Source organism: Fistularia commersonii, chromosome 9, assembly GCF_037954325.1.
Source record: "Fistularia commersonii isolate RoL2024-O1a breed Wild chromosome 9, RoL_Fcom_v1.0, whole genome shotgun sequence".
Lineage (NCBI taxonomy): Eukaryota > Metazoa > Chordata > Actinopteri > Syngnathiformes > Fistulariidae > Fistularia > Fistularia commersonii.
Genome location: NC_141292.1, coordinates 17,281,855 through 17,306,244, shown reverse-complemented (window position 1 = coordinate 17,306,244; position 24,390 = coordinate 17,281,855). Strand labels below are relative to the sequence as shown.

The window sequence follows — 24,390 nt, the reverse complement described above, 5'->3', positions numbered from 1 at the left end:
CCTTCCTTCCTTCCCTCCTTCCTTCCTTCCTTCCTACATTCCTTAATGCCAACTTCCTTCCTTCCTTTCCTTCCTTTCCTCCTTCTCTTCCTTCATCCTCCCTTCTTCCCTTCTCTCTCTCCCTCCCCTCCTCTCTTCCTTCCTTTCCAATTCCCTTCTTTCCTTCCTTCCTCCTTCTCTTCCTTCCTCCCTTCCAGTTTCTTCCTTCATTCCCACTCCATTCCTTCCTACGTTCCTCCCTCTCTTCCTTCTTTCTTCCCTCCTACTTCCTCCCTTCCTTCCTTCCTTTCCTACTTCCTTCCTCTCCTCCGTCTCTTCCTTCCATTCATTCCCTCTCTTCTTCTTTCCCTCCCTTTTCCTTCCTTCCTTTCCAATTCCCTTCCATCCTTCCTTCCTTCCTCCCCTCGATCCATCCTTCCTTATTATATTCCTTTTCCTTTCCCTCCTTCCTTCCTTCCTTTCCTCCATCTCTTCTTCCTTCCTTCCTTTCCAATTCCCTTCTTTCCCTCCTTCCTTCCTCCCTTCCTTCTCCTTCTGTTCCTCCCAGCTCTGAGCCAATCAGAGTGCGGGCTGGAGGACGACAGAAACCATGAATAAAACATCTGCGGGTTTTAAAATATTGTGGTGAGATAAATGCAAAAAAATAACTAAATAAATAAATAAAATAGCTGTGTGTAGGTTTTGGCGAGTTGGCGATAAGAATAATCCGGCGTCCGTCGGACGGCATTTCCGACCCGCAGCCACAACATCGTAATCTGACGACGTAAGCCTCGGCTGAAGGTTTTTCCTTTTCTTTTTTTTTTTTTTTTTTTTTTTTTTTTTTGAAACGCACACGAATAGACCGGAGGAAATCAGTGTCGCCACGGCAACGTGAGATCATGAATGATGGCAGACGTAGGAGCCGATGTGTCTCTCCACATTCGGTCATTTATTCAGATCCTGGAATAGGCAGGGAACCAATATCCCGCCACCTGTGGGGGCAGCTAGCATGAATGCTAACGTGGCGAATGTCGGCAATGAATGAATGAGTGAATGTCGTACGTTTATATAAAATGAACGGCGGCGAATAAGTGTCTCTTTTGGACACGTGATTGACTGAAAGGTTGTATGTCTCTATTTTACATGTGAATGAATGAACGAATGGTAAATGTTTGTTTGTCTCTATAAGACGCGTGAATGAGAGGCTGAATGGATGTTGGTCACTTCTGGACGTGTGAATGAGCGGGTGAACGGCTGATTGCGCTAGCAGATCGCTGTCTTCCTCAGTGGCTAATTAGCATGTTGCTCGGGTGGCACCTCTGCTGATCGGCATTTCGCTAACCTTCTGCTTCCGTCGATGTCGCCTGTTTAGCATGATGCGAGCATTGCGCTTTCCACTATTAGCATGTTGCCAGCTTGGCGTCCTTGCTCCAAAATGGCTGATTTGCAGATTCGTAGCCAATGTCCTGTTTACACTACTCTCAGCCAATTAGCATGTTGCTAACGTCCGACTCTGAAATGCGTGATGCCATAATCCCTGCCCACTCCAGCGGGTGTTGAGCAGCGACGCTGCTCTTTAGCGAACTGCCAAATAAACAAGCGCTAATGACTGACGTGTTCAGAGTAATGACTCAGCTGATTAGCATTCAGGCTAATGACTCAGCTGTTTAGCATTCAGGCTAACGACCAGGCTGATTAGAATGCGAGCTGATCAACGAGCTGCAGGCTGATTAGCCGTGCTCCGCGGGGGGAGACGCCTCTGTTAGCTGTTCACACACACACACACACACACACACACACACACACGCACACACACACACACACACACACGCGCACGCACTCACACACACTTAACACACACACACAGCACTTCCTGCTCTTGTTCTTGTTTTTGTCCAATGGATTAGGCAGATTTTCATTTCTATTTCTTTGATTTTTGTCTTATTTTCGTAGAATTTCTCGGGATTTCTCAAAAACACATTTTTCTTCCGTTGATTTTAATGCAATTTCTTAATTTTTTTGGTAAAATCTTAATCATTTTCCAGCCTCACAAAAAATAATCTTGTATTTTCTCAGTCATTTCTATCTCATTTCCAGCTAGCTTGCAACTAACTTAACTATTAGCTAAAAATATAAGAATGAGTGTCCTCCATGTATCAAGTTGTTGCTAACATGAGCAGCTAGCCCGTTCCTGTATTTGCCGGTGCCTTCTCTGTGCTGTGGGCTAGCTGCCTGCTAGCTTCCCGCTGGCAGTATGACAATGCTGCTAACATTTAGCTTTAGCGGTCGTTGTCTTTGATTTATGCGTTTACCTTTTTGTTTACATCTTGTTATTTTATATTGAACGTTTGCTAGTTTTGGCTAATACTTTAGCCAACATGCAGGCCATTGGTTACCCATTAGCATGTGTCCACTGCAGCTTTCTGACTACATGCTAGCTTGGACCCGGAGGTACAACTTTGGAGGACTCTGCTTGTCCAGGTGTCTTCTGGCGCAGGTTGCTATGGTGACGTAGCCGCCATAGCAACTAGCTAATTTAGCACCCATGACGAACATTGGCCTATATTAGATCATTTATATCCAATCGTATCGAATCCTAATAGTGGGATTAGGCGTTAATCCTTCAACATGGGATCGGTAGTTAATCCTGGGATTGGTAGTTAATCCTGGATCGGGAGTTAATCATGGGGTTATGAGTTAATTTGGGGATTGGCAGTTAATCTTGGGATTTTGAGTTTATCCTGGGATTGGGAGTCAATAGAATGCAAAGTCTATTTAGGGACTTTGGGGCCTTTGGGGTTAAAAATGGGATTTAGGGATTAAATATGGGATTTGGGATTAATATTGTGTTTAGGCTTGAAATTCAGGATTTGAGTTTAATGACAGGATTACAAGCTAATGTGGGATTTAAATCTAGAATTAGGAGAAATTTATGGTTTGATGAAAGGTGAAATCTGCGATTGATAATTAATAATGGCACCAGGGATTAATGATGGCAAGTGGAGTGAATTTGGAAGTTAAATGTAGTATTTAGAAGTTTAAGGGGTGAATATGGGCTCAGATATTAACTATGGTTTTAGGAGTTCGTCAAGGGATTAGGAGTTAATCCTCAGATCAGAAGTTAATTAAATGGTGAGAGTTTATCCTTTGATTAGAGGTTAATTAAAGGATGAGGAGTTAATCCTTGGAATTGAAGTTAATTAAGGGATTAGAAGTTAATCCTGGGATTAGACATTAATTGAGGGATAAGGAGTTAGTCCTGGGATTAGAAGTTAATTGAGGGATTGGGAGTTTATCCAGGGATTGGAAATGAATTAAAGGATTGGGATTTAGTCCTGGGATTAGAAGTTAATCAAGGGATTAGGAATTTATCCTGGGATTCAAAATTTATTAAGGGATTAGGAGTTAGTCCTGAGATTAGAAATTCATCGAGGGATTAGGATTTAATCCTGGGATTAGAAGTTAATCAGGGGATTAAGAGTTTATTCTGGGATTCGAAATTAATGAAGGAACTAGGATGAGTCCTGGGATTAGAAGTTTATCAAAGGATTAGAAGTTAATCAAGGGATTAGGAGTTTATCCTGGGATTCAAAATCAATTAAGGGATTAGGAGTTAATCCTGGGATTAGAAATTAATCAGGGGATTAAGAGTTTATTCTGGGATTCGAAATTAATGAAGGAATTAGGAGTGAGTCCTGGGATTAGAAGTTTATCAAAGGATTAGAAGTTAATCAAGGGATTAGGAGTTTATCCTGGGATTCAAAATCAATTAAGGGATTAGGAGTTAATCCTGGGATTAGAAGTTAATCAGGGGATTAAGAGTTTAATCTGGGATTCGAAATTAATGAAGGAATTAGGAGTGAGTCCTGGGATTAGAAGTTTATCCAAGGATTAGAAGTTAATCAAGGGATTAGGAGTTTAATCCAGGGATTCAAAATCAATTAAGGGATCTTCTAACTTCTAATCCTGGGATTAGAAGTTAATTAAGGGATTGGGAGTTAATTAAATCATTAGGATCATACAATGGGATGCAGGACTTGTACCTGCACCACCAAGTGCTGCTGTTCCTTAAACAACAAACCCTGCCTCGTTTGCACCCTTGCGCTAATTCCTCATCTCCTAGTGACCTTGCATCCTTGTCACCTAGCCACCTCCACTCCCTTCCTCATTAATCCATGTCCTCCTGTCCTACCTTGTCTCCTCTCCACCTTCTCGCTTCCTGTCTTTTCCTCCTCGTCTCCTCGTCTCCTCGTCTCCTCGTCTCCTCGTCTCCTCGTCCCCTTTTCATTTCCTTGCCTCCTTTCCTCTTCGTTTCCTCACTTCCTTGTCTCCTACCATCTTCACCTCCTCACCTCAACGGCCTCTCACCTCCTCCTGGTTCAAAGAAACGTATGCAGACGAGACACACACATGCACGCACACACACACACACACACACACACACACACACACACACACACACACATAATTACAGTCATTAGCAGTGAAATCATTTTCACTTTATTATTTAGTGATGCTCCGCCGAGTGTGTTCTCATTAAGTAAGAAAGAAAACAAATCTCTTACACACACACACACACACACACACACACACACACACACACACACGCGCGCACACTCAAACACACATGCATATGCACACACACTTGCACACTCCTCGCTGCCGTCTTTTATTTTGAAATGCACGAGTAACTTCCAGTTTCTTGATAAGATTATTTCTAAATATATTTCTAGATTATTTCTGGATGACTTATTTTGCTGACTTCCTGTTCTTGACTTCCTGTTTCCTGTTATTTATTTTTTTTATGAAAAAATAAAAAAGTGGCCTCAGGGAAAACTGGAGAGTGAGGAGCTGAAAAGAAAGGAGGAGAAGCTCTTTTAATTTTCACAGACTCAGCGTATCGCTCACACACACACACACACACACACACACACACACACACACACACACACACATACACACACACACTGCGTTTTGAGCAGTGTTAGCGTTGGGATAGTCGGTGAGTCAACCAACAGTAACACTTTGAGTCACTGATTCAGTTGGTCAATAATTCTGCCAATCATTGATTCGTTTAGTGATTCGATCAAATGATGAGTTGTTTAGTCGCTTACTGACTCACCCACTTATGCGCTCACTCACTCCCTCAAACTCAAAGGTCACAAGTTCAGTTACTCTGTCAGTATGTCACTCAGGCAGTGACTCATTCAGTGATTCAGTCAAGCAGTGAATCATTTCATAAATCACAAACAACAGTGAAAGTTTCAGTCACTGACTCTGTCAATATGTCAGCCAATCATTGAATCGTTTAGTGATTTGATCAATTGATGTGTCGTTTAGTAACTCCCTCAGTCGCTCAACCCCAAAGGTCACAAGTCTAGTTAGGGGACTCTGTCAGTATGTCACTAAGGCAGTGAGTCGTTCAGTGATTCAGTCAAACAATGAATCATTCAGTAAATCACAAAAAACAGTAAAACTTTGAATCACTGATTCAGTTTGTCAATAATTCAGCCAATCATTGAGTCGTTTAATAACTTACTGACTCACCCACTCACTCACTCACTCACTCCCTCAAACTCAAAGGTCACAAGTTTAGTAAGGACTCTGTCAGTGTGTCACTTAGGTGGTGAGTCGTTTAGTGATTCAGTCAAATAGTGAATCATTTTGATTATCACAGTGACGCTGTGACACTGCGTTTTGAGCAGCGTTAGTGTCGGGGACAGTTGCTGAGTCATTTGTTTAGATGGTTCAGTCATGGACTCGGTTAGTCAACATGTCGCCTACTAACTCAGAGAGTCGGGAAACGAGTCATTTGGTCACTGAGTCACTGAATCACTCATTCACTCACTCTCTCACACTCAAAGGTAGCAAGTTCAGTTACTCTGTCAGTATGTCACATAGTGATTCAGTCAAACAATGAATCCTTTTGTAAATCACAAAAAACAGTGACACTTTCTGTCACTGACTCAGTTAGTCAATATGTCAGCCAATCAGTGAGTCATTTAGTGATTCAATGGGACTCTGTCAGTATGTCACTTAGGCAGTGAATTGTTCAGCTATTCAGTCTCACAATGAATCATTTAGTAAATCCTTTTAGTGAATCACGTACAACAGTGACACTCTGGAAGTCAATCAGTGTGTCAGATAGTCATTGACCCGTTTAGTGATTCAGTCAAACAATGAATCGTTTATTAAATCATAAACAACAATGACACTTTCAGTCAGTGACACTCAGGCAGACAATATGTCAGATTCGTTTAGTGATTCGTTCAAACTCTTTGTTGTTCATACCCGTCAATGTCACCGGGCGTCTGCTGTGTGCTCGCCACCCCCCCCCCCCCCCACCCCCCCGCCCGCATGCCGCTGGCGGGAGGATCTTGTTAGCGTAGACAGGAAGTGGCGAGCAAATCGATGTTCCTCGCCGTGGCTGCATGGCACCGCTCGCCTCGGCGCTCTGCTCTCGCTGTTTCACCTGAAGGTTAATCATCAAAGTCATGTTCTTCAATTAGTGTGTGTGTGTGTGTGTGTGTGTGTGTGTGTGTGAGACACCATCAGCTGCTGCAGGAGTAGTCTTTGGATGCCTTCAGGGACTCAGGTCATGCGTAAAGGACAGCGTTGCTATGGAAATGCGACCTTTAGGTGTATTTACCGTAAAGGACAATTACAGGGTAATTACAATATAATAACGGTGTAATTAAGTAATAATTACATTGTAATTAACTCACCATCAGCATGGTTTCAAAGCCATGTTTGACAGGGATTCTTCTCGGCATCACTTGATTTTATCTTGTTCCCACAAGATAGCTTTCAGTTTGTACCCAGAGATGAGCATCAACTTTGAATAAGGTATTATCTTGTGGGAACAAAATAAAAAGACGTTCAGAGTCAACTGTAACTTGAATTGTCGTGTGAGAATATTACACAGGAACTGAACAATAACATGTTTTCACTAGCGAATTGCTCACTTGTATGCCTAAGATAAGTGGTTCGCAAGAGATGGTCAGGAAAGGTAGTATCTGGAGGGAACAAGATAACAAGTCATTCCCACGAGTTAACTGTAACTTTATTTGTCATGTGTCATTTGGGAATGAAACAGTAAGTTGTTCCCACAAGATAATGCTCACTTGTATGCCTAAAATCAGTGGTTCGCAAGAGATGGTCAGGAAAGGTAGTATCTGGAGGGAACAAGATAACAAGTCATTCCCACGAGTTAACTGTAACTTTATTTGTCATGTGTCATTTGGGAATGAAACAGTAAGTTGTTCCCACAAGATAATGCTCACTTGTATGCCTAAAATAAATGGTTCGCAAGAGATGGTCAGGAAAGGTAGTATCTGGAGGGAACAAGATAACAAGTCATTCCCACGAGTTAACTGTAACTTTATTTGTCATGTGTCATTTGGGAATGAAACAGTAAGTTGTTCCCACAAGATAATGCTCACTTGTATGCCTAAAATAACTAGTTCGCAGGAGATGGTTTAGAGAGGTAGTATCTGGTGGGAACAAGATAACAACTCGTTCAAACAAGTTCATTGTATATTGATGTATCATATGAGAATATCTTGTGTGAAACAAACAGTTATTTGTTCCTACAAGATAGGGGCGAGTTGTGGGGAGGTAGATCTCCTTGTTCTCTTGCCTGGGTTCTCCCAAGAAGATTAAGAGGTAGCATCTAGTGGGAACAAGATAACAAGGCATTCCCATGAGTTAACTAACTTGATTTGTCACGTGAGGCTCATCAGGGAACAAAGCAATAATTTGTTCCCTCAAGATGATGCTTACTTGTACGCTTACGATAGGTGGTTCGCAAGAGATGGTCAAGAAAGGTAGTATCTGGTGGGAACAACATAACAAGTCATTCCCACGAGTTAACGGTAACTTCATTTGTCATGTGTCATGTGTCATTTGGGAATAAAACAGTAAGTTGTTCCCAAAAGATAATGCTCACTTGTATACCTAAAATAAATGGTCCGCAAGTTGTGGTTGAGAGAGGTAGTATCTGGTGGGAACAAGATACCAAATCATTCCAATGAGTTAACAAGCTTGATTTGTCACGTGGGACTCATCTGGGAACAAAGCATTAAATTGTTCCCACAAGATGATGCTCACTTGTATGCCTAAGGTTTGCAAGAGATGGTCTAGAGAGGTTGTATCTGGTGGGAACAAGATAGAAGTCATTCCGACGAGTTAACTGTAACTTCCTCTGTTATGTGTCATTTGTCATTTGGGAATGAAACATTAAGTTGTTCCCACAAGATGATACTCACTTGTATGCCTGTGGTTTGCAAGAGATGGTTCAGAGAGGTTGTATCTGGTGGGAGCAAGATAGAGGTCATTCCGACAAGTTAACTGTAACTTCCTCTGTTATGTGTCATTTGGGAATGAAACATTAAGTTGTTCCCACAAGATGATGCTTACTTGTATGCCTAAGGTTTGCAAGAGATGGCTCAGAGAGGTAGTATCTGTTGGGAACAAGATACCAAATCATTCCAATGAGTTAACAAACTTGATTTGTCACGTGGGACTCATCTGGGATCAAAGCATTAATTTGTTCCCACAAGATGATGCTCACTTGTATGCCTAAGGTTTGCAAGAGATGGTTCAGAGAGGTAGTATCTGGTGGGAACAAGATAGAAGTCATTCCGACGAGTTCATTGTAACTTCCTCTGTTTTAGTCATTGGTCATTTGGGAATGAAACATTAAGTTGTTCCCACAAGTTGATGCTCACTTGTATGCCAAAGGTTTGCAAGAGATGGTTCAGAGAGGTAGTATCTGGTGGGAACAAGATAGAAGTCATTCCGACGAGTTCATTGTAACTTGATTTGTCATGTGAGACAATCATTTGGGAACAAAACCCTAAGTTGTTTTCCCCAAGATAATGCTGACTTGTATGCCTAAGATTAACCTACATTTGAAAGATAGTATCTAGTGGGGACAAGATGACAAGTCGTTCCCACGAGTTATTGGACAGTGTGTCAACAAAACAGTAAGTCCTTCTCGGTGACCAGACGTGGTTCCGTTGTTGCCGGGCAGAACAAGACGATCCGAGTGTCTATAATTGCGATGGCGAGGCGAGACTCTCAATGAGCCGCCGCCGAAGGGGAAAGAAAAAAAAAAAAAGAAGAAGGAAACGGGCGCAGCCTGTAATTGCGGATTCGCGGACACATTTCCACGCCGAGCCTCCGCCCACTTCTTCGCCGGCACTTTCATCTCCGTGATCCAGGAAATGGAGCGCCGATGATTCGCAGCCTCGAGGCGGCGTCGCCTCGCTCCCCACCACCCCGCCCAACTCACCAGCTCGGGCGCCACTTCCCCAGGAGGGACAAAGATTAATCATAAGGCGTTTATTACATGTTTGTTACATGTTTATTACACGTATATTACACATTTATTACACGGTTATATGGTTGAGCGACGAAAACGTGATGGGAGCTTCTTTAAGCGTCCGAGGAGATTCACCTGCCGGAGGAGGAGGCGGGGAATCCCAAGAGCTGAGGCTTTGATCAGATCGCGGGTTGTCTGGATGCTAATTAGCTAGCCGAGCGGCGGGTGAGAAGTTCAGGCAGGCGGAGAAAAACGGGGGTGAACTACGGATTCGGAGACGGGGTGGAAGAAGTGGTTCGGAAGAGGGTCGATTAAAGGTTGGCGACAATTTAACGTCAAACTTTCATTAACGTAAGAAAGACGTCATTTAGTTGAGTTGGACGGACGCCATTTTTACGTCAGACGTTGATCAGTCAGTCAGACTCAATAAGTGAGTCGTTTGGACCATGAATCAGTTAGTGAGTCACTTGCTCAGACATAAAGGTCACAGGTTCGATCATGGACTCAGTCCGTCAGTATGTCACTCAGTCAGTGAGTCGTTTGATGATTCAGTCAATCAATGAGTCACTCACACTAAAAGGTCACATGTCCAGTCATGGACTCGTTTGGTGTTTCGGTCAAATGATGAATCACTCACTCACTCACTCAGTCACTCACACTCAAATGTTCAGTCAGGAATCCATGAGTCAGTAGGCTACTCAGTCAGTGAGTCGTTTGATGATTCAGTCAATCACTGAGTCACTCACGCTAAAAGGTCATACGTCTAGACGTGGACGCATTTGGTGATTCGGTCAAATGATGAATCACTCACTCACTCATTTACTCACTCTCAAATGTTCAGTTAGGAATCCATGAGTCAGTAGGCTACTCAGTCAGTGAGTCGTTTGATGATTCAGTCAATCAATGAGTCACTCACACTAAAAGGTCATACGTCTAGACGTGGACTCATTTGGTGATTCGGTCACATGATGAATCACTCACTCACTCACTCATTCATTCACACTCAAATGTTCAGTCAGGAATCCATGAGTCAGGAGGCTACTCAGACAGTGAGTCGTTTGATGATTCAGTCAATCACTGAGTCACTGACACAAAAAGGTCGCGTATACAGTCATGGATTCATTTGGTGATTCGGTCACATGATGAATCACTCACTCAGTCATTCACTCACACCCAAATGTTCAGTCATGACTCAGTCAGTCAGTATGTCACTCGGTCATTGAGCCGTTTGATGATTCTTTCATGATTCAGTCAATCAATGAGTCACTCCCACTTAAAGGTTGCATGTCCAGTCATGGACTCATTTGGTGATTCGGTCAAATGATGAATCACTCACTCACTCACTCACTCATTCACTCACACTCAAATGTTCAGTCATGACTTAGTCAGTCAGTGGGCCACTTGGTCAGTGAGTCGTTTGATGATTCAGTCAATCAATGAATCACTGTCTGACTCATTCATTCACACACAAGTTTACAAGTTCATTGAAGGACTCAATCAGTGAGTCGGTTGATGATTCGATGAAACAATGACTAATTTCGTAACTCATAAACAACAGTGGCGTCCCTTTGATGTCAAACTTCGATTTAACATAATTTTTCTCGGAGGCTTAAAATAGATAGTAATATGAAAAAAATGTAAAAAAATAGTTTTATTTCAAAGATATTTTCAGGTATTTCTTCTCTTCTGTCTTCTGTGATTTAAAATTCGAAAACAGTAGTTTTTTTTTCGTAAATGATTTCGTAACATCCTCCCTCTGCCCGCGAACTGTCTCTTCCTCCTCCTCCTCCTTTTCATCTTCCATCTTTTCCCTCTCCTCTTCTTCCTCCTCCTCCTCCCACATTGGGGAAGACATCCAAACCCTCTCCCTCCGCGGGCGGAGATCAGAATGTAAACATCGCTAATATGTCAAAGGGAGCGGCGTAAATGCACACACACACACACAACCACACACACACTCACTGCAGGCTTTTTATTAACGTGTTCTGACTGCGGACGGGGAAAAGAACATTGGGGAATGTTTTAGAGGAACATCCACGTTTGGGATCCAGCTGCTGCTGCTGGTGGAGCTTTAGGAGAAGTGAAGGTGGAGGTCAAGATGAAGGTCAAGGTGAAGGTTGGAGGTGGGGTTAAAGGTTGTAGTGACGATGAGGGGGAAGATGAAGGTGGAGGCAGAGGTAGGTCTAGTTTAACCTGGAGGGTCAGCTGTCAATCACAGGGATAGCTGTCAATCACAATGACAGCTGTCAATCACTATGATAGCCGTCAATCATAAGGACAGCTGTCAATCACAAGGATAGCTGTCAATCAAAAGTACAGCTGTCAATCACAATGACAGCTGTCAATCACAAGGATAGCCGTAAATGACAAGGACAGCTGTCAATCAAAAGTACAGCTGTCAATCACAACCATAGCTGTCAATCACAATAATAGCTGTCAATCACAAGGATAGCCGTCAATCATAAGGAAAGCCGTCAGTAACAAGGAAAGCCGTCAATAACAATAATAGCTGTCAATCACAAGGATAGCTGTCAATCAAAAGTACAGCTGTCAATCACAACCATAGCTGTCAATCACAATAATAGCTGTCAATAACAAGGATAGCCGTGAATCATAAGGATAGTTGTCAATCATAAGGAAAGCCGTCAATAACAAGGATAGCTTTCAATCACAAGGATAGCTGTCAATCAAAAGTACAGCTGTCAATCACAACCATAGCTGTCAATCACAATAATAGCTGTCAATAACAAGGATAGCCGTGAATCATAAGGATAGCTGTCAATCATAAGGATAGCCGTCAATCATACGGATAGCTGTCAATCATACGGATAGCTGTCAATCACAAGGATAGCCGTCAATCACAATGATAGCTGTAAATGACAAGGACAGCTGTCAATCAAAAGTACAGCTGTCAATCACAATAACAGCCGTCAATCACAATGACAGCTGTCAATCACAGGGTCAGCTGTCAATCACAGGGTCAGCTGTCAGGTAGGTAAGCCATGGAGAACCTGAGTGTTGTGAGCAGGCTGGGCGTGAAGAACCGCTGAGGATCATGTAGAAGCGGAACGGAGGGGAAACGTTCGGTCTGATGATGAAAGCCACTTCATCGCACAGAAAACCTCTCATTTGCATAATTAATCTCCACAAATGCATTGTTCGCTTCCCTGGACACACAAGAACAGACGCACTGAAATACAGAGCAATAGATTCATGTAGTGTAATAACATGGTAATAAACACATGCATAGTAATAACATAGTAATAAACACATGCATAGTAATAACATAGTAATAAACACATGTATGGTGATAACAGTCTTATATATATATATATATATATATAATGACAATGTACTAATAAATTGTATAAAGCTATAAAAAAGTCAAAATAATATGTAGAAATAATATTTCTATATTTATGATGTATAGACAATATTTGATAATTAAATTAGTAATAAAATATCTATAGTGATTTAATAGTAATGACTCATAGTGATAACATAGAAATCAATGATAAGAAGTGAGAGTCATCAATAATATACAGTATAGCATAGAAATAAATAATATAAAGCTATAAATAATATATTACAAATAATGTATTGGAAATAATACACTTAAAACATATCAATAAATAATATTTATTGATAGCGTGGCACAAAATGACAGTGATAACTTTGGAATAAATATGATATGAAAATTACATAGTTATAAGTTACATGTTGTAACATTAATAAATACAATGATAATACACATTTAGTAACACATTATTTATTAATAAATATTTAGAATAACATTGTGATAGATAAAAAAAGATAGATATATGTTTATAACATGATGATGAAAAATATATAGAACAATAATAATAAAGAAGTATATCCTAACAACATCGTGAGAGATATATATGTGTTAAATTAATGGTTTTCAATGGTGAATAAATGGTAATAACATTGGATTGAATCAAGAGAAATAACAAAAACACCGAACCATCTCAGTCTGGCTTCTCTGACCTTCTCTCCAAAACATCTAACATGTGCTGTTCTTCTGATGGACTCATTCCTGATCCTCTCCATCCTGGTCACTCCCAAAGAGAACCTCAACATCTTCATCTCTGCAACCTCGAGTTCTGCCTGCTGTCTTTTGGTCATTGGAACAGTTTCTAGTCCAAACATCATCGCTGGTCTCACCACTGTCTTGTACACCTTTCCTTTTATTCTGGCTGATGTTCTTCTATCTCTTGGTACCCCTGACACTTTTCTCCACCCATTCCAACCTGCTTGGACCATCTCTTCACCTCTTCTCCACACTCTCCTACGCTGTGGACTGTTGACCCTAAGTACCTGAAATCCTCCAGCTTCTTGATCTCCATTCCCAGTAGCCTCACCGCTCCACCCGAGTTCCTCTCATTCACACACATATATTCTGTCTTGCTGCGACTAACTTTCATTCCTCTCCTTTCCAGAGCATACCTCCATCTAGATTTTCCTCAACTTTTCTCTGCTCTTGCTTCAGATCACAATGTCATCTGCAAACATCATGGTCCATGGGGATTCCTGTCTAACCTCATCTGTCAGCCTGTCCATCACCATTGCAAACAAGAAGGGGCTCAGAGCTGATCCCTGATGGAGTCCCACCTCCACCTTGAACTTCTCTGTTACCCCTACAGCACACCGTACCAGTGTCTCACAGCTAGCATACATGTCCTGCACCAGTCTAACATACTTCTCTGCCACTCCAGACTTCCTCATGCAATACCAGAGCTCCTCTCTTGGCACCCTGTCATATGCCTTTTCTAGGTCTACAAAAACGCAATGCGACTCCCTCTGGCCTTCTCTGTACTTTTCTATTAGCATTCTCAACGCAAATACTGCATCTGTAGTACTCTTCCTAGGCATGAAGCCATACTGCTGTTCACAAATGCTGACTTCTGCTCTCAGTCTAGTTTCCACTACTCTTTCCCATAACTTCATTGTATGGCTCATCAACTTTATCCCTCTATAGTTGCTGCAATTCTGCACATCCCCTTTATTCTTAAAAGTAAGCACCATCACACTTTGTCTCCATTCTTCAGGCATCTTCTCACTCTTTAAGATACTGTTGAATAATCTAGTCAGAAAATCTACCGCTGCCTCTCCTAGACACTTCCACACCTCCACAGGTATATCATCAGGACCAACTGCTTTTCCACTCTTCATCCTCTTCAATGCCTTCCTCACTTCACTTTTACTAATTTGTGCTACTTTGTGGTCTACAATAGTCACCTCTTCTACCCTTGCCTCTCTTTCATTTTCCACATTCATCAGCTCTTCAAAGTACTCTTTCCATCTTCCCATCACTCTTCTAGCATCTGTCAATACATTTCCCTCTCTGTCCTTTATCACCCGGACCTGTTGTACATCCTTTCCATCATTATCTCTCTGTTTCGCCAACCTGTATAGATCATTCTCACCCTCCTTACTATCCAACCGAGCATACGAGTCATCATAAGCCCTTTGTTTTGCCTTTGCTACCTCTATCTTTACCTTTCGCTGCACCTCCCTGAACTCCTGTCTGTTCTCTTCAGTCCTCTCAGTATCCCACTTCTTCTTCGCTAACCTCTTTCTCTGTATACACTCCTGCACTTCCTCATTCCACCACCAAGTCTCCTTATCTACTTTCCTTCCAGATGACACACCAAGTACTCTTCTACCTGTCTCCCTGATAACACTAGCTGTAGTTGTCCAATCATCTGGAAGCTCACCCTGACCACCCAGACCCTTTCTCAACTCCTCCCTGAAAACCATACAACACTCCTCCCTTTTCAGCTTCCACCATTTTGTCCTCTGCTCTGCCTTTGTCCTCTTCATCTTCCTTGTCACCAGAGTCATCCTACAAACCACCATCCTATGCTGTCTGGCTACACTCTCACCTACAACTACTTTGTAGTCACTGATCTCTTTCAGGTTACCTCGTCTATACAAGATGTAGTCTACCTTCATGCTCCTACCTCCGCTCTTATAAGTTACCCTATGTAGCTGTTTTTTCTGGAAAAAAGTTAGGTTTTGGCAAAGGTATTAAGCTGGATGCCCTTCCTGATGCAACCCTTCTGCATTTTTCTGTTTTTTGCCGGCTCAGGGAGACACCGGTCAGTGGCGCCCTGAGGCTGCATTAACAAGGCGATAGTAATAACATATTAACAAATCAGTAGTAATAAATTTATGGTAATAACATGAAAACATCATTCTGAAAAGGAAAATATGTGTTTGGCAGGTGAAGAAGAAACTGAAAGAAAATAATCACAGTCTGCGAGTTTTCGATCGGGTCCGAGGAAGGATGACAGATTTTACGGGAAAATCCCAGATTGCCTTTTGTTTTTTTTTTTACGCCGGAAGCCGTCAGAAGGCACTTGTGAAGCTTCCTCGCCGCCGCCACCGTCTTGTGTCTCGCCGCTATCCCTCCGACGCCGTTGCCAGGAGACCAGACGGCGTGGCGTCGGCGTCAAAGTCGCTTGAATCGTCCTGTATGGTGTCTTTTCCAGGCGAGGAGTTCTACGAGACGTCCCCGTACGAGCCCGTCCACGTCTCCGAGGAGCTCCGACACGCCTCCATCATCTCAGGTGGGCCGGTGTGTGTGTGTTAGTGTGTGTGTGTGTGTGTGTGTGTGTGTGTCATTTCAACCCCCGACACACACTCTCAAAAGTCAAAAGCTAGCAGGATGACATCCACATATTTTGAATTGCCTGATGTAAAGTGCTAGGTTTGTAGCTAGCAGGCTAGATGCTAGCAAGCTAACATGCAACGCTGCATTTCTTTATGTTTTTTTTCCTTTGATGGGTGGCAAATGGTCTAAGAATTCCTGATGTTTGGCTAGCTGATAGTTAGCATGCTGCGGCTAACTATGCCCTGTACCCATATTTACCAATAGCTGAACACACACACGCTCAAAAGTCAAAAGCTAGCAGGATGACATCCACATATTGTGAATTGCCTGATGTAAAGTGCTAGGTTTGTAGCTAGCAGGCTAGATGCTAGCAAGCTAACATGCAACTCTGCATTTCTTTATGTTTTTTTTCCTTTGATGGGTGGCAAATGGTCTAAGAATTCCTGATGTTTGGCTAGCTGATAGTTAGCATGCTGCGGCTAACTATGCCCTGTACCCATATTTACCAATAGCTGAACACACACACGCTCAAAAGTCAAAAGCTAGCAGGATGACATCCACATATTTTGAATTGCCTGATGTAAAGTGCTAGGTTTGTAGCTAGCAGGCTAGATGCTAGCAAGCTAACATGCAACTCTGCGTTTCTTTATGTTTTTTTTCCTTTGATGGGTGGCAAATGGTCTAAGAATTCCTGATGTTTGGCTAGCTGATAGTTAGCATGCTGCGGCTAACTATGCCCTGTACCCATATTTACCAATAGCTAAACACACACACGCTCAAAAGTCAAAAGCTAGCAGGATGACATCCACATATTGTGAATTGCCTGATGTAAAGTGCTAGGTTTGTAGCTAGCAGGCTAGATGCTAGCAAGCTAACATGCAACTCTGCGTTTCTTTATGTTTTTTTTCTTTGATGAGTGGCAAATGAGAGGGCTGGTCTAAGAATTCCTGATGTTTGGCTAGCTGATAGTTAGCATGCTGCGGCTAACTATGCCCTGTACCCATATTTACCAATAGCTGAACACACACACACACTCTCAAAAGTCAAAAGGTAGCAGGATAACATCCACATATTGTGAATTGCCCAACAGAAAGTGCTAGGTTTGTAGCTAGCATGCTAGCAGGAATGTTGTTTAACTTCTAATGCTCATTTTCAGTCCCCGCTATGTTAGCTTCTGAACAAGCTGTGTGAGAGGATCTCAGGCAACAGTTTGAGTATAAAGATGCTGTTATTTTAGATTTCTTTGTTTTATTGTTTTGTAGCAAAGTCAACCATGAATTAGGATGTTGTTTTTCTTTTTTTTCTCCTGTTTTCAGGCAATGCTAGTTTAACTTCTTAACTAGCTGCTAACACACAGAATGTCTTGAACCTTAGCTAAGAATTTGACCCTAAAATTGACGTTTTTTTGGGCTGCTAGCTAATATTCCAGACATTTTTACTGCATGGATGCTAACAGTGAACTCATTATGTTCACTAATGCCCGTTAAACCCCAGTGGTTATGTAAGCTAATATCCACTAACATCCCATGTTACAAAATCAACCATTAATAAGCGTTGTTTGATTTTTGGTTGTTGCTAAGTTTCAGTCAAAGCTATGTTAGCTTCTGTACTAGCTATGCTTGTTAAGGCAGCGTATGCCTGGAGGCTTAGCCAACAATTTGACCATGATTGCCCTTTTTGGGCTACTAGCTAATAATCTCTGATGGTGTCACTGCATGGATGCTACCAGTGAACTCATTATTTTTGCTAATGCCCATTAACCTCCAGTGGTTATGTAAGCTAACGTCCACTAACATCCTGTGTAGCAAAATCAACCATTAACTAGAATGTTGTTTTCTTGTTTGATGCTAATTTTCAGTCAATGCTACATTAGCTTCTGAACTACCTATGTTTGCTAAGGCATAATATATCTGGAGGCTTACGCAACAATTTGACCGTAAAATGTCTTTTTGGGGCTACTTGCTAATATCCCATGACATGTTCACTGCAAGGAAGCTAACAGTGACCTCATTATGTAAGCTAACGTCCACTAACATCCCGCGTAACAAAATCAACTATTAATTAGAATGTTGTTTTATTGTTTGATGCTAATTTTCAGTCAACGCTACGTTAGCTTCTGTACTAGCTATGTTCGCTAAGGCATGGTATATCTGGAGGCTTAGCCAACAATTTGACCCTGAATTCCAGCTTGTGGTCCTGTTGTGACACACACACACACACACACACACACACACACACACACACACACACACACACACAGTGGTATTTCCAGACGGAGACGTCTTCGTCGTCTGGCGGCGGATCGTTCATCCTCCATTAACGCCGCCGCTCCGCACGTGTTTGTGACGAGTGTTTAAATGTCACCAGCCTCGAGCCAAACATGGCGGCGAACGCACTCACCCTTCCCGCGTCAGCGCTCGCATGTGCGTCTATATATGTGTGTGTGTGTGTGTGTGTGTGTGTGTGTGGTCAAACAGCTGTGAAATAGACTCTGCAAATTGGGTTCTGCTCTCTCAGATTAGCGGCGAGCACAAACACGCGGTCAAAGCAGGCCGAGCAGCAAACGTCCGCGACTTCAAACGCCGCCGCCGCTTCGTTTTCCTCTTCCTTACTCGCACACACACACACACACACACACACACACACACACGTGGACACACGTGGGATGAGTGCAGCAGTGCGTTTCAGTTTTGCATGTTATTTGGTCTGTTACACCTTTTGTGTGCTTGTGTATGTGTGTGTGTGTGTGTGTGAGTGTGTGTGTGTGTGTTTGCTAAATCATCCATCAAGGGGAGTGAAGATGTTTCACTCTGAGCGTCGGATGAAGGATGACGAGGTGCATCGAGGGGAAGGTCAGACGCCATGATTCACTCATTCATTCAGTTTATATGTAGAGATTCAACAGGATAATAACAATAATACTCGTGAAACACAAACACATAATAATAATACAACTATACTACTACTACTACTATTACTATTATTATTCATAATAATAATAATAATAATAGTGATACAAAAAATAAATACATAATAATAATAACAACAGCCACAACAACAAAAGTAAAAAAAATAATAATAATAATAATAACAGCCACAACAACAACAACAGTAATGATAATAATAATAATAAAAATAGTGATACAAAAAATAAATACATAATAATAATTAACACAGCCACAACAACAAAAGTAAAAAAAAAAAAAATAATAATAATAACAGCCACAACAACAACAACAGTAATGATAATAATAATAATAATAGTGATACAAAAAATAAATACATAATAATAATAACAACAGCCACAACAACAAAAGTAAAAATAATAATAATAATAGTGATAAAAAAAAAAAAAACATAATAATAATAGCAACAGCCACACCAACAACAGTAAAAATAATAATAATAACAATGATAATAACAGCCACAACAACAACAACAGTAATAATAATGATAATAATAATAATAATAATAGTGAAAATCCTAAATTCCAAACCGCATACTTCATCCTGTTTTAAATCATTCATTATTATTCACTATTCAAATAAAATGTGAAAAAAATAGCAAAAAGTGGTCTGAATGCCATTTTTTTAATGTAAAAAATATATATATTTTTTTAATTTAAATCTGTCAAATTATTGTTAAAAAAATGAATAAATAAATATAATATTCACTCAAAATCAGTTTCAAACAGTTTGATAATGAAGCTTAAACCCCCTCCACCTTCCCCTCGCTGCCGAGTCACTTCCACTGTCACGCTGTCACGCAGACGTGAACACACACACACACACACACACGCGCGCGCCGTCACGCTTCCCCTCCAATCCGTCGGAGACACCGGCGTCTGAAACACTCCCGATGTTCCGCCGTTCTTTCTTCTGCCACTGCTATTTGACACACTCCTGCATTATCCTCTTATCGCTCCCCCCTCCCGACGCCTCAGCCGACTCCCCCCGTCCCGTCTGAGCCGACCCCCCCCTCCAGAACCCTCGCTTCCCCCACCAGAACCCCCGCTTCCCCCTCCAGAACCCCCGCTTCCCCCTCCAGAACCCCCCCTTCCCCCCCTCAGGACCCCCTTCCCCCCCCCCTGCTTCTTTATCTTTTCCTAGCCTACCACATCCTGGAAGTGAAACATCTCCGGATTCCAGGCGGCCGGTTTTTCAGAAAATCACACACACACACACACACACACACACACACACACACACACACACACACACGCGCGGGAGATCCACGAGGGATTCAAAAACGATCCGGGAGTGAGAATTTCTACCGAGAAGAAAAGGTTTTGCGCGGGTGAATGGTTGTGTTTACATGACCTGATTGAGAGGGTTAATGATGACACGTCTCTATATGTGGCCTTGTGATTGGTCAGGTGTGAGCCCCGCCTCCCGTCCAATCACAGGGAGTCTAGATGATGAATGAATGAATGAATGATGTTTTTCTTTTACTCTTATTATCATGTGAAATAGATGCGCTCACCCGGCTAACGACGCCCTAGCGAGCTAACATGCTAACATTAGCCGCTAGCATTAGCATCAGCTACTAGGCGCGCTGTCCCTTCCAAAATACAAGAAATCCGTCATTTCTGATGATGATTATTATGGGATGTTGATTGCTAGGCGTGGAGAGAGAAAAAAAAAAAAAACACTGACTTATTCCCGACGTGACGTCGCCATGACGACGGCGAAAGCGATCACGTGATCTCCATCTGAGCGGATTAGACGGGATTAGATTAGATTATCAGATCATAGAAAAGAGCTGGACTCGTCTACACACACACACACACACACACGCACACACGCACACACACTTGTAAATTGAGATCAAAGTTTCAATAAAATGTACATGAATGTATATGTGTGTATGTGTGTGTGTTTATGTGTGTGTGTGTAAACGTGTATGGTTGTGCATGTATATGTGTGTATGTGTATATATGTGTGTGTGCATATGTGTGTGTGGGAGGGTATATGGGAATGTGTATATGGTGTGTATGTTTGTGTGGGTGTGAGTGTGTATGTGTAAATGTGTACGTATGAGTGTGTGTGTGGAGGGTGTATATGTGTGTCTGGGTGTGTGTGTGTGTATGTGTGTGTAGGAGGGTAAATGTGATTGTGTATATGTGTGTGAATGTATTTGTGTGTCTGTGTGTGTAAACGTGTATGTATGTGTGCGTGTGTGTGTGTGTGCATATGTGTGTTTGTATGGGTGTGTATTTGTATGTTTGTGCACGTCTGAATTAATGTAATGTATATGTAAATGTGTGTATGTATGCCTGGTATATCTGTGAATGTGTATATGTGTGTGTGTGTGTGTGAGAATGTATATGTATGTGTGTGTGTGTGTGTGTGTGTATATGTGTGTGTGTGGGAGGGTATATGTGAACGTGTATATGTGTGTGTATGTATTTGTGTGTGTACGTATGGGTATGTGTGGGAAGGGCGTATATGTGAATGTGCATATGTGTGTGTGTGTGTGTGTGTAAATGTGTTTGTATGGGTGTGTATGTGTATACATGTGTGTATGTGTATATGTATGTCTGTGTGTACGTGCATGTATTTTGATAAATGCATTTGTGTGTGCATGTGTGTGTGTATGTGTGTGTGTTTATGTGCATGTGTGTGTGTGTGTGTGTGTGTGTGTATTCCAGGTGAATACACTCCCCTTCCAGTTCTGACCTTGTTAGACGCCTCCTCTACTGTACATACTGTAGTAACATTTGGCAGTGTGTGTGTGTGTGTGTGTGTGTGTGTGTGTGTGTGTGTGTGTGTGTGTGTGTGTGTGAGATAACAGAACGACCTGGGGCAAGTTTCTAATTGGCCCACACTCCTGATCTCGGCTGTGTGTGAATATATATCTGCTGCTCCTTTTCTGGAGCGGCGAAGATTGAAAACATCTTTCATTTTTTAAGAAATGAAGCGCGATAACGAAAAATTATAACCTTAAAACATCGAAATAATTTATAATAAATACAAGAGCCAGAAAATCAAAATTCAAAATGTGCTTCTGAATTACTGCTTTTATATCTTTTGTGGTTTTTTTTCCAATATATTTTATAATCATCAATGGCGCTAAGAAAATAAGTTTACAATAACCATAATTTTTCTATTTTAAACAATTTCCCCAATTGGGGAACAATAAGGTGTATCGTAAGATTTATTTCACAATATTTTAAATTTTAAAAGTATTTTACATTTCATACATTTTACAAAAAACAATTTACATTTTTACAAGGTTGTTGGGAAACTGTGGGATTGTTTTTACTTTTTTTACATTTTACAAATGTTTTACATTTTACAAATTTTGTAAATTAATTTTACAGTTTTACAGAGTTGTTGAGAAACTGGGGAAAATTCATTTTACAATATTTTACCTTTTTTTTTTTTTTTACATTTTATAAATAATTTACCTTTTTTTTTCCAAAATTTGTTTTACTAGTTTATAATAACCATGATTTTCTTTTTGATGTCCCTTACTTTATTAATATCCTTCTTTTTGAGGGCCTTATTTTGTGAGTTTCGAGGGGTGTAAGAAATTAGTTTTCTGATATTTTAAATGGAGAAAAATTCATTTTAGATATTAAAAAAAAAAATCAACATAGGAACCCACTTCTAGAACAAATAAAATTGCATCTTATTTTACTTTTTAGGTGTTTTTGTTTCTTTCCTGCCTGTTGTTAACTTTATACATTTTACTTTTATGCTTCAGAGTTTATTTGATTAATTTATTTTTTTGATTTATTAATTTTTTTACTTATATTTTAGCGAGTTTGTCACTTTCATGTCCTTGTACTTCACACATTGCCACTTTGCTCATCACTTATTCCTGTATATTGACCAATATGTATACACATTTTATTTCTTTTAATAAATATGTATAGACTATTTATTTCTTTTTTATAGATAATACATACAATTTATGAATTTATGAAGTATTAAGTTGGTTTTTGTAGGTGATACTTTTACTCTTTTATTTTTTAATTCATTTTTAGCTTGTCTTTGTATGTCATGCTACTTCACACTTTTGTCAATATTTAGTCTTGTATATTGGTAAATATGTACATATATTATTATTCTTATTAAACGTCTACACTTCAGTTTATTTATTTATTTTTGATTTATTATTAGAAATTATTAATAATTATTGTTATTTATTTTGACTTGTATTGTTAGCTAGCTTGTCACTTTCTTGCTGCTGCTGCTAAACAATTGTCCTAGCATGGTATCATTAAAACCCAACTCCGCCGACGGTGCTAAGTGCTGCTAAACTCTAGCAAGCTAACGAGTTACCAAGTTATCTTTTAAACTTAAGAAAGGGTATTAAAATTAGCCGGGTACCAAGTAAAAAGCTAAAAACCTACCACTTCCATAGGGGGTGGGAGGAGGACGTTTTTTTTCACCATCATTTTCGAAGTGCGTTTGCCTCATCTGCCGATCTACCATCGCTTTACCCAAGGAGGGAAATAAGGAGTGGCATTTTTGGATTGTTCATACAAAAGTGCAAAAAATATTTATGTGAGTCAGCCTTTTCCAACATGAAGATCATGAAGTCCAAATACCGTTCTACCCCATGAACTAGGTGTGCTTGAGGCTGGCTAGCAGCTAGTAGCTACTGTCCAGGCTACACACCCCTCGCTAATTCCATGAAAGTGCACTTAAAGTATTGTATTGTGCAATATGGGATCATGCAATTATGAAAGGTCCACCAACATATATTGTACATGTAAAGAATAAATATACAAAGTATTCGCTCACCCATCCAAATCATCGGAATCCAATTACTTCCATGGCTCGGGTGTACGTCGGCTGTGTTTGGGAACGACAGCAACTCAGACATGAAGTGGTAGGCTACGTAAACCGATGGGGCGCATGGTGCCAAGAGGTCACCAACTTTCTGCAGAGTCAATAGCTGCAGACCTCCAAACTCCACGAGCTGAAGAGCAATGCCCAGAGAGCTTCATGGAATGGGTTTCCGTGGCCGAGTGTCCAAAGGGCAATGCAAAGCGTGGGATGCGGTGGTGTAAAGCACGCCGCTAGTGGACTCTAGAGCAGTGGAGACGCCCTCTCTGGAGTGACGACTCGCTTCTCCATCTGGTGATCCGATGGACGAGTTTGGGTTTGGCGGTTGCCAGGAGAACGTTACTTGTATGACTGCATTGTGCCAAGTGTGAAGTTTGGTGGAGGGGGAAGCTTGGCTCCTTAGTTACAGAGAAAGGAACTCTGAGAACTTCAGCATACCGAGACATTTTGGGCAACTCCAGTTTGGAGCTGGACCCTTCCTTTTCCAGCGTGACTGTGCACCAGTGCACAAAGCAAACTCCATAAAGACATGGACGACAGAGTCTGGCTGGCCTGCACAGAGTCCTGACCTCAACCCCTTAGAAAACCTTTGAGATGAATTAGAGCACAGACTGAGAGCCAGGCCTTCTTGTCCAACAACACTGTGTGAC

The 24,390-nt window shown here is 41.3% G+C and overlaps 1 protein-coding gene across 1 annotated transcript in view; it reads left to right on the top strand.

The window, feature by feature from the left end:
- Nucleotides 1–24,390, top strand: part of gfra2b (GDNF family receptor alpha 2b) — a 66,650-nt gene that overhangs the window by 25,202 nt on the left and 17,058 nt on the right. Inside the window, exon 3 of the mRNA XM_086152851.1 lies at nt 15,820–15,897. Coding sequence (XP_086008977.1) covers nt 15,820–15,897 — 78 coding nt within the window. The remainder of the gene's footprint in view (nt 1–15,819; nt 15,898–24,390) is intronic.